A 14,221-nucleotide genomic window follows, 5' to 3' on the forward strand; every position below is an offset into this window, starting at 1 on the left:
CATGCCAACAATGCAATTCCACACAGACGCCATCCCTCCAAAAATTAAATCATAGTGACTTCTTCGACCCAGATCTAGACATTGTCAGTGGTTACTCGCAGTTCTGCGAGCATCAAGAAATCTGTCACATACCTCCATTTTCCCCATCTCACTGCCCTCTCGCCTGGCTGTCTCCTTGGCAGAAATGACTAGCAGATCTAAATCTTCCTGGTCCACCATCGTGATCATATCTCCTTCGTCCTGCATTCTGATTTTCAAGAGGCAGTGGAATCCAAACTTTTCCCGGATTCTCCCTTCAAACTCACCAAAATCGACGGTTGGCCCGATCATTATATACCGGGTATCTTCACGCGCGTGCACTTTGACTCTGAACTTGCGCACTTCCGGCCGGCGGGAGTTGGCGCGCCTCGAGCTCCGAGCGGAAGATTGTGTCGGTCGTTGAGCGCCGCCAACTAGCTCAAAATCGCCATCTGCAGCGCCGTCCTCCTCACAGGCTTCGCTGACAAACTCCTCTTCCTCGTCGATATACCTCTCCTGCTGCCGTGGAACTCCGCGCCGTCCCCCATTGGCGATGATGGGCGGTCGAGCAAGCATGCTATGACCATCATCCCCGTTCCCTAGGGGAATTCCTGTCGGACAGCCAGTCTCACTTGTCCCCCTCCGGTGACCGATTTGTCGGCCACGCGTCGGTTCCGCCGCCATTTGGAACCCTCGGGGGTACGCCTGGGAAGACGGGCCGCGCGGTTCGGACGCCGTTCGGGTCGTTCCGATCCGAGGCATTTCGGAGGCAGCCATTTCTGCACCACTGCGACTAGTGATGTTGGCTCCCGGTCGATCAAGATCCAGTCGTGGCGGCCGAGCGGTACGGAAAGACCCTGATCGACCGTTCAGCCCTAGACTACTGGCAGGACTACTGGCGCTGGCTTTGTCCGGGTCCGGCGGCGGCGTTGGAGGGAACAGATTACGGTTCAGCGGTGGTTCCGAGTGCTGACGAGTCCGACTCGCCACAGTCTTCTGCGCTGGCTGGGCTGCAATGTGGGGAGATATCTCGCCCGGTCGATGGTCCAGCACTGATTGGGCTCGTTTGTGATCGGCGCCTTGTCCGGTAGGTGTACTACTTCGGTCCGAAGCAGCGATAAGCCTTGCTTTTCCCAGGTAGTCTTTGGTCTTCAGATTCTTGACCTTGGCCTCGTTCGGTCGGTACACGACCCCCACAGGGATCGAGAACACTGTGTAGCCCTGCAGGGATACATTAGCAGACTTCCATTCGTCGGGCCGGATAGCGAGGCCATACCTCGGCTCGTTCTCGGATCGCATCGTTGATAACCCTGTGATCTGGCGTGACTTTCTCCTTTGCGGCATACTCGAGATCCTGCATGCCGGGAGTCATCTGCCGCAGGTAAATGTAGCACAGACCACGGTTGAAGAGGACCTCGCACGAGAAGAGCCGGAATTTGAGACCCAACTGCTCATAATCAATGGAGGTGTTACCCCGGAGGTAGAGCAGGGTGTCATTGAAATTCGCTAACGCTTCTTCAAAGTCACCTAGCAGAAAGTTCGACACTCCCTCCTGAAAGTATGCAATGGCGAGGTACTGGTCCAGACTGACGGCGCGCTGGTAACACTCAACCTACATCCGTCAGCACCTCAGGTGGTACAAATCCAAAACAATACGCATACCGCCTTTTCATGCTCACCCAGGGTGGCATAAATCACGCCGCAGTTGAAACAAATCTTGGACGTATCGGCAATGGAATTAAAGACATGGAGGGCGTCTTCAAACTCCTGATTGTCATAGTGTTCGAGGGCCAGTACCCATGTCTCGATCTCCTACATCCCGTCAGGGACCGTCGTCTCCTATCAATGGGAATATTTCTAGCCATACCTGCTTCAGGGACATTCTCCCTGGGGATGTGTACTTCCGCTCCGCCTGTGTAGGAGGCTTGGGGAGGGTATTTCGTGCCTGTTAATCCCCCACAATCTGGTCTATGACAACCGGATGCAGGGACGCCCAAAGAGGTACAGCCACCGCTCCGCTGGACGAGGAGATGCCCGACAGGCCTCACGGAGGGATGTCAGCCGGAGTCGATAAATATATATGGGCTGCGGCAGCCAAGAAATGGACCGATTAGTTATTTTTTTCCCCCTCGACCCCGTCTAGAGCAGGGGTGGTTATAATTAACGAGGCCAAGAATCCCAGCAGCTGTAGGGGGAGGAGGGGTCGATTGAGCGGAAGGGAAGGGAGGTGATATCTGCCGGGAAGACCGAGTGCGTGCCACTTGTGGTGACGATGGACCAAGCGCAACGCAACCCTATGGATTATGGACGTTGAGTGGAGAGATCGCTTGGATATATAATTAGATCACTGGGGTCAATTCTCCAAGAATGGACGCTAGTGGTTATGACAAGCAGATACCGAGAATGGCGTGGTCCGATCCACATCCACATGCCACCGCAGGTCACTGAGAGGACCGATTGAATCTTGTTTAGTCGTCAGAGGATTGGATATTGGGATTGGATAGGAACTCAGGATCTAGGAGTAGAGAAAGAGAGAGAGACCGAGAGAGAGATAGAAGGAGAGAATCTTTGGTTGTACTTCGGCTGAACGGTTGAGAAGTATATAGTGGGGCAAAAGGAGGAGATGGAATAGGTTTGCGACGAACCAGAAGAACAGGGAAAAAAAAAAAAAAAAAAAAAAAAAAAAAAAAAAAAAAAAAATTAAAGGCAAAAACCAGGAAGACCAAAAAAAAAAAAAACGGTGGCAAGGATAGGATAGGAGGAGGGATAGCAGTTAGTGTATAGCAGTTAGTGTATAGCAGTTAGTGTGCAGAGAGACGATGCAGCAGCAAGGAACCGACAGGCACAAGAGAAGGAAAAGATGTCTTCTTACCTCACAGAGTAAGTAATATTTAGTGCAGAGTGACAAAAATAAACCGAAGAGGGGAACCCTGGGTGTGATTGGCGCCTGCAGGGGGCTGTCACATAGAGGAATTCATCTCTTAATTCTCTCAGCTCTCCGATTCTCTCATTATCTTGAGCCTTTGAGGACATGCAGTATGAACATCAGATGGATGTAGACACTTTATATACATCCATTCATCCATTCATTTATTCATCCATCCATCAGTACCTATACATACAAGTACTCTGTACCTCCTACAGCATAGAGACGCCCCGCCACGGCGCTTGCAGATGTCGACTCGGCATTGATCTCCTGGAATCCCCCTCCAGTATCCAATGATCGTCGGATTGCGAGTATTTTTATCTCACTCGCCTGCATACGTCGAATGGTCAGGTGAAAGCCATGCATCTTGCAGGTAATACCGATCAGCGGAACAAGTATGTAGTACCAAAGTAATAGGTACCTATCTATCCCCTATCCCCTATTCTATCCCTATCCAATTAGACCATCCCCTGAGCCACCTGCTCCTGTCGCTCTTGCCAGACATTCTTCCCCGAGCAGGAGCACACCGTCTTATCGTTATCCCATACGCCCGCACTGCGAGCAATTACCCCAACCAGCGTGTCGGCCTCGTCCTTGCGGAACGGACCCTCCTTCGACTTCGATACCACCATACTGCGCCCAATCATCTCCCAAATCGCCACCGGCCGATCTAGAAACACGTTCCCGCGTCCCTTCTCGTCGACATCCACTTGCCCAAACACTCCACGAGGCTCCTTGGCTTTCTCGTTCCCTAGAACAGTCGATGTCAGCGCCTCCCAAATGCCCCCCGTCGATGCCGCCCCCTGCGAGATATCCCCTGCCTGTCGTATCGTCGCCCAGTATTGTCCCGGCGCCAGCCCGTTGATGGTCAGATCCACCAGGGTCAAGTTCGAGGAGACTTGTACCATGCGCGCCAACCCCCGAATCTTATTGGAGACCGTCGTCGAATGGGTTTCGAGGATGCAGACCGCCGAGCCTGTGGAGAGGTTCGTCATTCGTATTAGCCCCGTCGTAGAAGCCCGCCCAAGACTTATTCCCACGTACTGTTGGAGGCTCCACTGCCCCGTAGAATCGCATCTCGACCTGTAGCTTGAATAGCGGTAACGATAGAACTAGGCGGAGCAGTGCCCTCGATGAATACGAGCTGATCTTTCAGGTTGGCTTCGACTTTGTTGATTCCTAGGATTGGTCAACGGTCTGGTTCTCGAATACCGATGGAAATGGCCCATCCATACCTTCGATTTTCTTCAGAGCAGAGGAGACATCTTTCACGCAGCCATCGCAGGTCATGGGGACCGCGAACGTCGTCTGGGGGTTCAGTCAGCATGTCTCGTTCTTGACAGCCGCATAGATAGAGAGGTGGCGGACCGACCTGGAAGGGCTCGATCATGATGAAATACGCGAATTCATGCACGAGAGAACCAAGATAGAGGAAACAGTCGATTCAGCACTGTTATACGCCACAGAAATTAAATCCTGAAGGAAGTGTGGAAGTAGACTGTTGGAGACTTGCAGAAACCAAGGCGGGGATGCTTTGAAATCACCGATAGCGTCATCCAATCACTGCCGCATCCGTCTTTCTCAACCATCTTCCTGCCAACCTTTCTGAATCAATCAAAGCCTACCAGATATCCAGTCTATTGAATAGATGAATTAATTCGACGACCCCATTCCCCCTCAGACCATGTCCTCGAAATCTCGATGGGCCGAAGACGACCCTGAGACGGAAGCTCTCATCGCCCAACGCAAACGGGAAAAGTTAGAGAAACGACGCGCCAAAGCCGAAAAACAACGTCAGCTCGAGCAACAACAAGAGCAACAGCAACAAAATCCACCATCCCAAGCTCCCGTCCCCCCAGAAGCAAATGGCGACACGGACGCTCCTCCCAAGAAACGCCGACGGCTATCCAATGGGCCGCAAGAGCAACAGACACAGCAGCAATTAGAATCTTCCGAGCCCGCAAATGCCAAACCACAAGAGGGCAAGTCGAAGCTCCTTCGCTTCCCTAGACAGGGATGGGGTCCCTGTCGCCATGTGGATAATTTCGAACGTCTCAATCACATCGAGGAGGGCTCGTATGGCTGGGTTAGCAGAGCGAAGGAGATCACGAACGGTGAAATCGTGGCCCTGAAAAAACTCAAGATGGAGAACTCGCCGGACGGGTTCCCTGTGACGGGACTACGAGAGATTCAAACGTTAATGGAGGCGCGTCATACGAATGTCGTTTACTTGCGTGAGATTGTCGTGGGCAATAAATTGGATGAGTACGCGAATAGTCCCATCCCCTCCCATCGTTCCCTCCTTTCAGACCACAGAAAGGAAGAAATGAAATGACTAAATTGTGAATAGCGTCTTCCTCGTCATGGACTTCCTCGAACACGATCTCAAAACCCTCCTCGATGACATGCGCGAACCATTCCTCCCGTCGGAAATCAAAACCCTCATGCTTCAGGTCCTCTCCGGACTGAACTTCCTCCACTCGCAATGGATCATGCACCGTGATCTCAAGACCTCCAATCTCCTCATGAACAATCGCGGCGAGCTTAAGATCGCCGACTTTGGCATGGCTCGGTACTATGGCGATCCGCCGCCCAAATTGACCCAGCTGGTCGTGACATTGTGGTACCGGTCGCCCGAGTTGCTCCTGGGGGCTGAGAAGTACGGCACCGAGATTGATCTGTGGAGTATCGGGTGTATATTCGGGGAGCTTTTGACCAAGGAGCCGTTGCTGCAAGGGAAGAATGAAGTTGACCAGGTGTCTAAGGTATACCATGTCCCTCTCTGAATGTGTCTTTTTTTCTTGATTCGTATGTGACAGTGCTGATACAAGGCATCCCACCCCTAGATTTTCGCCCTCACTGGTCCTCCCACACCGCAAACATGGCCTGGCTTTCGATCCCTTCCAAATGCAAAATCCCTCCGTCTTCCACCGTTTTCGTCTGATTCATCGAGCGGTTTGCCATTGTTGCCTCGCTCCAAATTCCCCTTCTTGACGAATGCCGGGCTCCATCTTCTCTCCTCTCTCCTGGCGTTGAATCCCGCCTCACGTCCCACCGCCCAGGAATGTCTCTCCCACCAATACTTCCGGGAAGACCCTCGCCCCAAGCCAAAGGAGATGTTCCCTACCTTTCCCTCCAAGGCCGGAATGGAGAAGCGGAGGCGCCGAGAAACCCCAGAGGCGCCGAAACGCGGCCAGGATGCCCCAAAGCTGGACTTTGCCAGTGTATTTGGTGGTCAATCTGGTGGTGACGCCGGGGAGACTGGGGCGGGCTTCACGTTACGTTTGGGCTAGGCTCTACCGGGGTTATACTGCTCTCTGAGATCGCACATCGTCATGTATACTATCTACTCCATCCTTTGGTGCTAGCACAGAGGTTTCTATAATGTCCAATTGCTACAGTACTTGCTAACGGCTGGTTATTCAAGGAATGGTCTCCGGAAAAACAGTGTCCTCCGCACAGATTGCCTATTAAATACAGACTTTGCAGGACCGGGTGTAGAATCATACGGGAGGCCCTTAACGATGTATAGTCTGATGTCATGCTCCAATGGCCATACCGCGACATATCTTTTCGTATACACCAAGAGCCAAAAGAACGATCGAATACTGTTTGGTTCGGTAGATGAACGGCCCTTCCACGGAGAAGGCCTTCAGGAGAGGTAGTATCTCATAAACAAGGGGTACGTAACCTGATAGTCGTCAGCCGAGTCGCTAGTATCCCGGTCTCGTGGGCAAGGCCGTAGTCGTAGGTGCACGGGTTCTACCGGCTCGAAGGTTTCGGGGATATCTTGCGTTTGAGCCGATGAATTGCGATCAAGGCCATATCCACTGCCCATACTGCTATCACCAACGAGCCGTCGCTCAGCCTTTGTAGGGTTGTCACCTCGATCCGGGTAGAAGCCGTCTGTTTTTCCATCGACAAGAAAATATTCGTCCCCCAGGGATGCCAAGGACGTTAGTTCCGCATTATCAACAGGCGTCCATAGGATATTCGACTCCGACGTGATGTCAGTAGTCGTACAATCTTCGCTGGGACGGTTTGACCATGCTGCTTGATCGCGAAAGAAATCAGGCGGGTCCACTAAGTTGGTGCCACCAAGTCTAGCTGGCAGATGACGATTCCAACGCCCGGTTTGAACTTGGAGCCTGATACTCTAGTGAAATTAGTATTGCCTGGGTATGTGTGACGGACTAACGCACATCGGATTGTCTTCCCAGGTTGATATGGGACGACTCTCTTTCGACATTTGACACGTCGGCCGGGGTTCCAGATTCTGTTGATGCATGCCCAGGGGATGCGGTTGGCCTATTGATATCGTGCTCATCCACTTGCTCATCCCGGCAAGGAGTCTGGCCACTCTGAGAGTTGAGGTGATCCAAGGCCCCTAGAGAGTCCATCATAAGGTCGATGTCTTTAACCTCGGAGGCGTCAGATTCGCGGGAATGTCTGACCGCCGTTCCTTCCTCGACCGGGGCGTGGGATTCGGGGTTCTCGTGTCCAGAAGGGTAATCACTTGAAGGTGAAGAATCTGCAACAAGTAGTTGATCTCCGGTTTCTTCAACTTCAGCGCTCTTTGATTCATCGACGGGGCTAGATACACAGCCAGAGCTCGTGCTTGCGGCGGCTGTGGTCGGTGGAATGCCTGACTCCGAGGAGCTACTGGATGTCAAGCTCGATTTCGGCTCAATATTGTCTGATGTTTGTAATTTGCTGGTGATAGAATTGCATCCCGACCTGTTTTCATGCTTACTGGATGGAGATGATTCCGGTTCTATAGAGTTCTCATCGGATAGCACTGGCGGAAGGGTATTTGGCACTGTCTCTGTGAGAACCGACGTTGGCAAATTAGACGACCCTTCAGTCCTTTCCTGGAGGGGAGAAGCCTCAGCCGATGTAGAGGAGAGTAGAGACTTGGGTACCGGCCTATCCGGGTCACAAGTCAAGACAGGATATCTGCAGTGTGTTCGATAGAGATGGGACCCGAATTCTAAGTCCTCTTCTGTGCTGGCCTCTGATATTGTTGACGGAAACCTATTCTCTTGTTGGTTTGACCTGTTCTCAGACCAAGGACAGGCCATCGAGATGTCGCCATTGTAACGAGAGTCGGCCACAGAACGCCTCTGCATCCCGGATCTGAGAGCCAGAAGTCCGGACCGTGCTTTGCGTAAAGATCTCTTGGACAAGCTTTGCATCCAGTTCATGGAGCCTGGGAGCTTAGATGTCTCCGAAGGGTAATAATTATCCTCAAGCCACGAGGAGGTATGAGCCGTTGGGTTGTGTCGAGGGTCTCGCGGATTAAACACGGGATAATGAATACTTTCCTCACACGTCGGTGTAGAGTTGGAGGGCACAGTGCCCCTATGACGAACATGTCAACAATATAATCAAGCAAGGCAAACTACCTAACTACAGGAGTCTTACCGAGCCCTTCTTGCCGACGAGACGCCCGCAGAGAGAGGCAGCGTCTGATAGCGTCTGTCCACCCCAACCCCATGATTGTGTGAGGTCATCTTGTCCAAACAGTCGATCTACAGGCGAAAGATGCGTAAGGGAGGCGCAATTTGATAGGAAACAGTGAAGCCAATATCTGACTGAGACTCGGGAAGAGGCTCAGTAGAGATAGATGAGGAAGACCGAGACGCAAAAACAGACAGCCAGCAACGTGCAGGTAAAATCGGAAGAACGTTGGACTGGATGGGATTGCAATGTCGGACAGAGGAAAGAGGCCACTGGAACAGCTGGGCCAGGCTGGTTCCCAGCTTCCAGTCCATCTTTCCCCTCAGCATCGTTCCTGCCCCAAGAAGCGTATCCGGAGAAGAAGCACCCATAATTTACTACTCTAGATATAACGACACACACGCGAATAGGAATAAGTCGATCTCAGGGATCCACTGCGACATGCACTGGGCGGGCATGGCGAGCGCGATGCGCGGTCCATTTGGTGTTGTGCAGCGTCCGACAGTGGAAGCAAGGAAATGAAATTCTATGGATCCATCCAAGCCGAACTCCGACTTCTTCTTTCGCTCAGTTCCCCTTCCTTGTACAGCCGCTCCCAAGGTGCGATTTTTCTCTTCTGATTCCGATCCAGAGCTTTTGGCGTATTTTAGAGGACTTTCCCTTACTGTCTCATCGCTTTCCACCTTTTGCGTTAGCTGTGTCCCGACTCTGCCCTTCCGTCATCATGGCCACCGGCCAGGAAGCTGTCTCTTTCAACCAAATTATCAACGCTGGTAAGAGCTCCGCGCAGCTCAACCACTCTCTGCACGGAAGGTCACTGACTTGGGCGCTGTTTCGCAGATCGCCAGAAGAAAAGAAACGAGGAACTTGCCAACAGGATCCTTGGGAAAAACCGACTGAGCTCAGCCGGCACCAACCCCAAGGCACAGAATGCGACGGCGGGGAGTTTGGCGAGTCGGATTGGTGTGGCCAAGGTAATTCCAGCGACAAAAGATTTTCTGCCCAGGGTTTCATCGCAAGAATGGCTAATATCCGGGATTTTTCGTCGATGAACCTTTAGCGCTCCACCTCTACTGCTTCTGTCAAGTCTAGAAAAGCCAAACGTGTCTCGTCGGCGCCTGTACGAGGAGGTCTATCAAGCCAAAAACGTCGCCCCGATGAGGAACGTCTGATTTCGGCCCTCAATCCTGCCAGCAGACAAGCAACAATTCGGGATGGGCCTAGTGGGATGAGCATACGGGGAACATCGGGGCCTTTTGTGGTCATTGGGAGCAACTTCGCCGCCGGGACCACCGCTGCAGATATACAGTCGACAATTGAGCCTATGTCAGGGAAGATATTGAGGTGTTGGGTGACCTCGCAACATCCTACCGTGACCGCAGAGATTACATTCGCCGAAAAATGGGCGGCCGAGAACGCCATTGCTAATTTTCATAACCAGAGGGTGAGCTTTATTCCCCTAGGAGATTGTAATGCCGGGACTGGAGCTAACGTCTACAAAGGCTGATGGTTTAATTCTTTCGTTGCGAATGAAACCAGCCGGCCCAAGCCTTCAAAATGCTCAATCTTCCTCCTTTAGCAAGCAACGAGAACAAGCAGACCGGCAGCGCCATGTACAACGTGGAGCCGACCCCACAATCCAAGATGGAAGCTATGGTTTTGGTGAACAGAGCGGTGATGCTCGGGGAAATGCTCGCAATAACCGTCGGAACTTTAGGGGTCGAAACCAGGGAAGAGGCGGCCGGAATATGAACCAAGATACCAACGAACATAGCCTTTACAGCGATCAAATGATCCATTGACGCCGCTCAGAAATTAAGGGTCGGGGAAATTGGAACCGATAAGCGCTGCCCATCGCCTTGAGATGACAGGCTTCCTGCTATCGATGGACAAAAAAAAGGAGCTGTGCGAGCCGTCAGTTTCGATGTCCTCCCAGAGTCTGTTCGCAGGGGAGAATAGTGACATCGAGGTTTCTTCTAGTCTGTGGTTTGGAGGCTACAGTTGTTTAGATAATTGCGTGTACTTTTGTCTACCATCATGACATGTATGAATATCAGCAAGCATTCATTTGGCCGTTGAAAATACTCATGAAACGCATATACGATCACCAGTAGAGAAAGAGCTTCATATGAATCACGTGATGCGGGAACTTTTGCGGAGATGGAGAGATTCAATCGCCATTCTTCCGTGACACTTCGTAGACGCTGTTCTCGATCAAATCCTTCACCTTTGGTCGGATCTAGGTTCGCCACTCGCCAACATGAATCATGGAAGCAGGCGTGCCTTGACCCAGATCGTCCAGAGATACCCCAACCGAACGCTGATTCTTGGATCGCGACGATGGACCTCGACATTTGACACACGAGAGTGGTCCACACCATTAGCTCGAACTCTAGCCAATGCGATCAAAGTAATTGAGCTACATCCTCAGTTTGGCTAGAAAAGCCGTTCGCTAACGGAGAACCTTCGAAAAAGGTAACAGGACCGATCCCAATTGCATCATTTATGCGCCAAGTCCTTACTTCCCCAGAAGGTGGCTATTATACGACCCGACCCGAAGGTGAAGGGGAGGTGTTTGGGAAAAAAGGAGACTTTGTCACGTCGCCGGAAATATCCCAGGTTTTCGGGGAACTGGTTGGCGTATGGACGATAGCAGAATGGATCGCGCAAGGCCGAAAACGCAGTGGAGTGCAGTTAATGGAGGTAGGACCGGGAAAGGGGACATTAATGGATGATATATTGCGTGTGAGTCTCGCGTCTGGCCTAGCGCCATGTCTAGTCTTTGTGGCATCTGTTAACGTCTGGACGGACAGACATTCCGGAATTTCAAAACCTTTACGTCGAGCATTGAAGGCATTTATCTGGTGGAAGCTAGTCCTACGCTTCGGGAGGTGCAGAAACGGCTTCTCTGTGGCGATGCACCCATGGAGGAAACTGACGTCGGCCACAGGAGTACTAGCAAGTACTTTGATGTTCCCGTGGTTTGGGTGGAGGATATACGGTTACTGCCTCATGGTGAGCTCCCGGAGGGCATGGGATGCTGTTAACTGCGACTTTGCTGAGCTATGTACAACAGAGGAGGACAAGATGCCCTTCATTTTCGCCCATGAATTCTTTGACGCACTCCCAATGCATGCCTTTGAGTCGATTCCTCCTGCGCCGGAAGATGCACCTCGGGAGAGGGAGATCATGACACCTACCGGACCTGTTAAATTGAACGAGCCCCTCAAACCCAGCAACACGCCCCAATGGCGTGAACTGATGGTCACACTGAACCCAAAAGCCGTGGAGGAAAACCGGCCAGGAGAGCCGGAGTTTACGCTCACATTGGCGAAAGCTTCGACGCCATCGTCCCTGGTGATTACAGAGATATCAGAGAGGTACCGCGCGCTGAAGGCCCAGTCTGGCTCCACCATTGAAATCAGCCCGGAAAGCCGCATCTATGCATCCGACTTTGCCCGCCGGATCGGAGGATCGTCGCAGCCTCCTCGAACAGCCTCTCGAAAGGGCACCGCTGCACCTGTGAAGCGTGTTCCGTCAGGCGCGGCCTTGATCATGGACTATGGACCTATGTCGACAATCCCGATCAACTCCCTTCGCGGCATCCAGAATCACAAAAAGGTGCCCCCGCTTTCTTCTCCTGGGCAGGTTGATGTCAGCGCCGACGTTGATTTCACGTCGTTAGCGGAAGCAGCTATTGAAGCCAGTGACGGTGTGGAAGTTCACGGGCCTGTGGAGCAGGGGGACTTTCTACAGAGTATGGGTATCACGGAGCGGGTGCAGCAATTACTCAAGGGAATCCAAGACGACGAAAAGCGGAAGACGGTGGAAAGCAGCTGGAAGAGACTCGTCGAGAAAGGCGGCGGTGGGATGGGAAAAATCTACAAGGTCATGACGATTATTCCCGAGAACGGCGGGAGACGTCGACCCGTTGGATTTGGCGGAGGACTCTAAATAGACATGTCGATGTAGTATACGTGTATATATAACAACATTAACAATAGGAATAAGAATAAAAAGCCGTTCTAACTTTCTATCTTATCTGATACATTATTCCTCCCAAGTTAAAACCTTCTATCCTGTCCTGTGGGTATCACAGCCAAAAAAAAAAACAAAAGAAGAGCGACCATCTCTCTCAATACTCCTGCCAGATATCCTCCACATATGCCTCGGTCAGCCTTGTGTCCTTCCCATACTTCTCCTGCCATTGAACAAACCCGCCCTCGAGAATATAGACCTCCTGTTTCTTACTCTCCTCCCCGTCTAGCACGCTCTCTCGCTCACGGACATACCGCAGTGCAGCAGATGGGCCACGTTGCTGACTGAGCGCGCAATGGAAGACGACCTTCTCTTTGTCTTTCAATGTGCGGATGAGCTCGGGCATACGGTGGTCGAGAGAGGAACTTGGGACCCAGGTGGAGGAGGTGATGTGTCCACCGACATGATCTTGCGCTACGTTAGAACAGAACATACTCCCTCTTATCTCGAGACCTGAGTCATCGTACCTGAGTCCCGCACGTCTATAATGGCCAGTTTACCGGGGGAGCTGGCCGAGAGGAGAAGTGCCGAAAGAGCATCCCGGCTGATGCGGGGAAGAGTAGCGATGGTGATGGAGGACATGGCTGTGGGATTCGAGGGCGGTTGAACACTGGAAGAAATATGCTGCGATTTACTCGAGGAATATCCCTGTAAGACGTATATACCTGTCGCTGCGATCAAGAATCATAAATTCCCTGTAGCTAATCGAGAGGATAACAGAAAGCCAGCCATAGCTGCAGCTGGTCACGTGGACACAGATTTCCCCAGCAGAAAGATCATCAGAGAACAATCGGCATTTCCTTCCCCCAGACCAGACGAGCGTTTTCTGCCCTCCCACAGATTCAGTGTCAGGGAGAACTGGCCCTGCATATCTGCAGCTGACAATTGATCTTCTGTCCGGTTTACGGGGGCAAAAATAAAAATAAAACCTCAGTCGACCATGGAGATGCGCTCCCTAGCCCGTTGCCTGCGGACAAGGCCGACATGTCTCCTCTCCACGACACAGCCCTCGTCCATTCTATGTGGTCAATTCCTCACGGGACAGATCTCCCTCCGATTCTCCTCCACAGACAACAACTCTCCATCCAAACCCCCCCGGAGAACTAAATTCCCTCCTCGCGGCACCGCCGCCTCCGTCGCCTCTCCCCAACAACACGTCTCCCAGACCTCCGGATCATCCGACTTCGACCAGATCCTCGACAAACTCAACATCAACAACAGCAGTGGAGGTAGCAGCAATCAGGACTCATCCACCCCCAAACAGCAGCAATCCGGCCCGGTCCCCGATAGTCTCTCCCTGTCTCGCGCGGTAGGCATGTCCGCGGAAACGGACAGCTACCGATTAACGTTGAGCCGGCCGGAATTGAAACTGGGTCCTACGCTGGGTCGTCAGGTACTCGTGGAACCGGAAAAGGGGATAGATTTGGCGTCGTCGTTGCGCATACTGAACTCGACGTGTTCGACGAACCGCGTGAAGCAGCAGTCTATTCAGCAGAAGTTCCACGTGAGACGTGGTCAGGTGCGGAAGAATCTGAGGATGCAGCGCTGGAGAAAGTTGTTTAAGTATTCGTTTAAGCAGACTGTGAGTCGGATCCAGAGGATGAGAGCTCAGGGGTGGTGAGGGTTTTTTTTTTTGCGTGGGTCTAGCTAGGTAAGTACAGAGTCGGTGTCATGGTTGGTTTCTATTGGAGGGAACTTAAAGATGGAAACCTGTTGTCGAAGGATGGAGATGTCGCTTGTATCATTATTGTATCTTCTGTTGATGCTTGTACTGGGAGT

The 14,221-nt window shown here is 52.1% G+C and overlaps 8 protein-coding genes across 8 annotated transcripts; 4 read left to right on the forward strand and 4 right to left on the reverse strand.

Annotated features, from left to right (window-relative positions):
* Positions 1 to 44: 44 nt before the first annotated feature.
* Positions 45 to 1,900, reverse strand: ATNIH1004_003181 (putative PB1 domain protein; the record flags this gene model as incomplete). The annotated part of the gene is made up of 5 exons (XM_033567860.1): positions 45 to 74; positions 133 to 1,239; positions 1,295 to 1,630; positions 1,681 to 1,830; positions 1,886 to 1,900. 5 exons carry the CDS (start codon positions 1,898 to 1,900, stop codon positions 45 to 47), a joined length of 1,638 nt encoding a protein of 545 aa, XP_033429855.1.
* Positions 1,901 to 3,402: 1,502 nt separating this feature from the next.
* Positions 3,403 to 4,334, reverse strand: CCS1 (copper chaperone CCS1; the record flags this gene model as incomplete). The annotated part of the gene is made up of 4 exons (XM_033567861.1): positions 3,403 to 3,920; positions 3,989 to 4,123; positions 4,180 to 4,252; positions 4,317 to 4,334. 4 exons carry the CDS (start codon positions 4,332 to 4,334, stop codon positions 3,403 to 3,405), a joined length of 744 nt encoding a protein of 247 aa, XP_033429856.1.
* A 294-nt stretch (positions 4,335 to 4,628) lies between these two features.
* Positions 4,629 to 6,237, forward strand: ATNIH1004_003183 (uncharacterized protein; the record flags this gene model as incomplete). The annotated part of the gene is made up of 3 exons (XM_033567862.1): positions 4,629 to 5,209; positions 5,295 to 5,709; positions 5,791 to 6,237. The coding sequence occupies 3 exons, from the start codon at positions 4,629 to 4,631 to the stop codon at positions 6,235 to 6,237; spliced, it is 1,443 nt and encodes a 480-aa protein (XP_033429857.1).
* A 359-nt stretch (positions 6,238 to 6,596) lies between these two features.
* Positions 6,597 to 8,457, reverse strand: ATNIH1004_003184 (uncharacterized protein; the record flags this gene model as incomplete). Its single annotated transcript, XM_033567863.1, has 3 exons — positions 6,597 to 7,100; positions 7,147 to 8,305; positions 8,369 to 8,457. The coding sequence occupies 3 exons, from the start codon at positions 8,455 to 8,457 to the stop codon at positions 6,597 to 6,599; spliced, it is 1,752 nt and encodes a 583-aa protein (XP_033429858.1).
* Positions 8,458 to 9,128: 671 nt separating this feature from the next.
* On the forward strand, positions 9,129 to 10,206 carry ATNIH1004_003185 (uncharacterized protein; the record flags this gene model as incomplete). The annotated part of the gene is made up of 4 exons (XM_033567864.1): positions 9,129 to 9,177; positions 9,245 to 9,378; positions 9,465 to 9,848; positions 9,907 to 10,206. The coding sequence occupies 4 exons, from the start codon at positions 9,129 to 9,131 to the stop codon at positions 10,204 to 10,206; spliced, it is 867 nt and encodes a 288-aa protein (XP_033429859.1).
* A 703-nt stretch (positions 10,207 to 10,909) lies between these two features.
* ATNIH1004_003186 (uncharacterized protein) lies at positions 10,910 to 12,358 on the forward strand (the record flags this gene model as incomplete). The annotated part of the gene is made up of 3 exons (XM_033567865.1): positions 10,910 to 11,107; positions 11,218 to 11,419; positions 11,481 to 12,358. The coding sequence occupies 3 exons, from the start codon at positions 10,910 to 10,912 to the stop codon at positions 12,356 to 12,358; spliced, it is 1,278 nt and encodes a 425-aa protein (XP_033429860.1).
* Positions 12,359 to 12,539: 181 nt separating this feature from the next.
* On the reverse strand, positions 12,540 to 13,024 carry ATNIH1004_003187 (phosphatase YCH1; the record flags this gene model as incomplete). Its single annotated transcript, XM_033567866.1, has 2 exons — positions 12,540 to 12,850; positions 12,910 to 13,024. The coding sequence occupies 2 exons, from the start codon at positions 13,022 to 13,024 to the stop codon at positions 12,540 to 12,542; spliced, it is 426 nt and encodes a 141-aa protein (XP_033429861.1).
* A 358-nt stretch (positions 13,025 to 13,382) lies between these two features.
* Positions 13,383 to 14,063, forward strand: ATNIH1004_003188 (mitochondrial 37S ribosomal protein bS21m; the record flags this gene model as incomplete). The annotated part of the gene is made up of 1 exon (XM_033567867.1): positions 13,383 to 14,063. One exon carries the CDS (start codon positions 13,383 to 13,385, stop codon positions 14,061 to 14,063), a length of 681 nt encoding a protein of 226 aa, XP_033429862.1.
* Between the last annotated feature and the right edge of the window lie 158 nt (positions 14,064 to 14,221).

This window comes from Aspergillus tanneri (genome assembly GCF_003426965.1).
Source record: "Aspergillus tanneri strain NIH1004 chromosome Unknown AapTan_1_pilon_pilon_pilon, whole genome shotgun sequence".
NCBI classification, from domain to species: Eukaryota; Fungi; Ascomycota; class Eurotiomycetes; order Eurotiales; family Aspergillaceae; genus Aspergillus; species Aspergillus tanneri.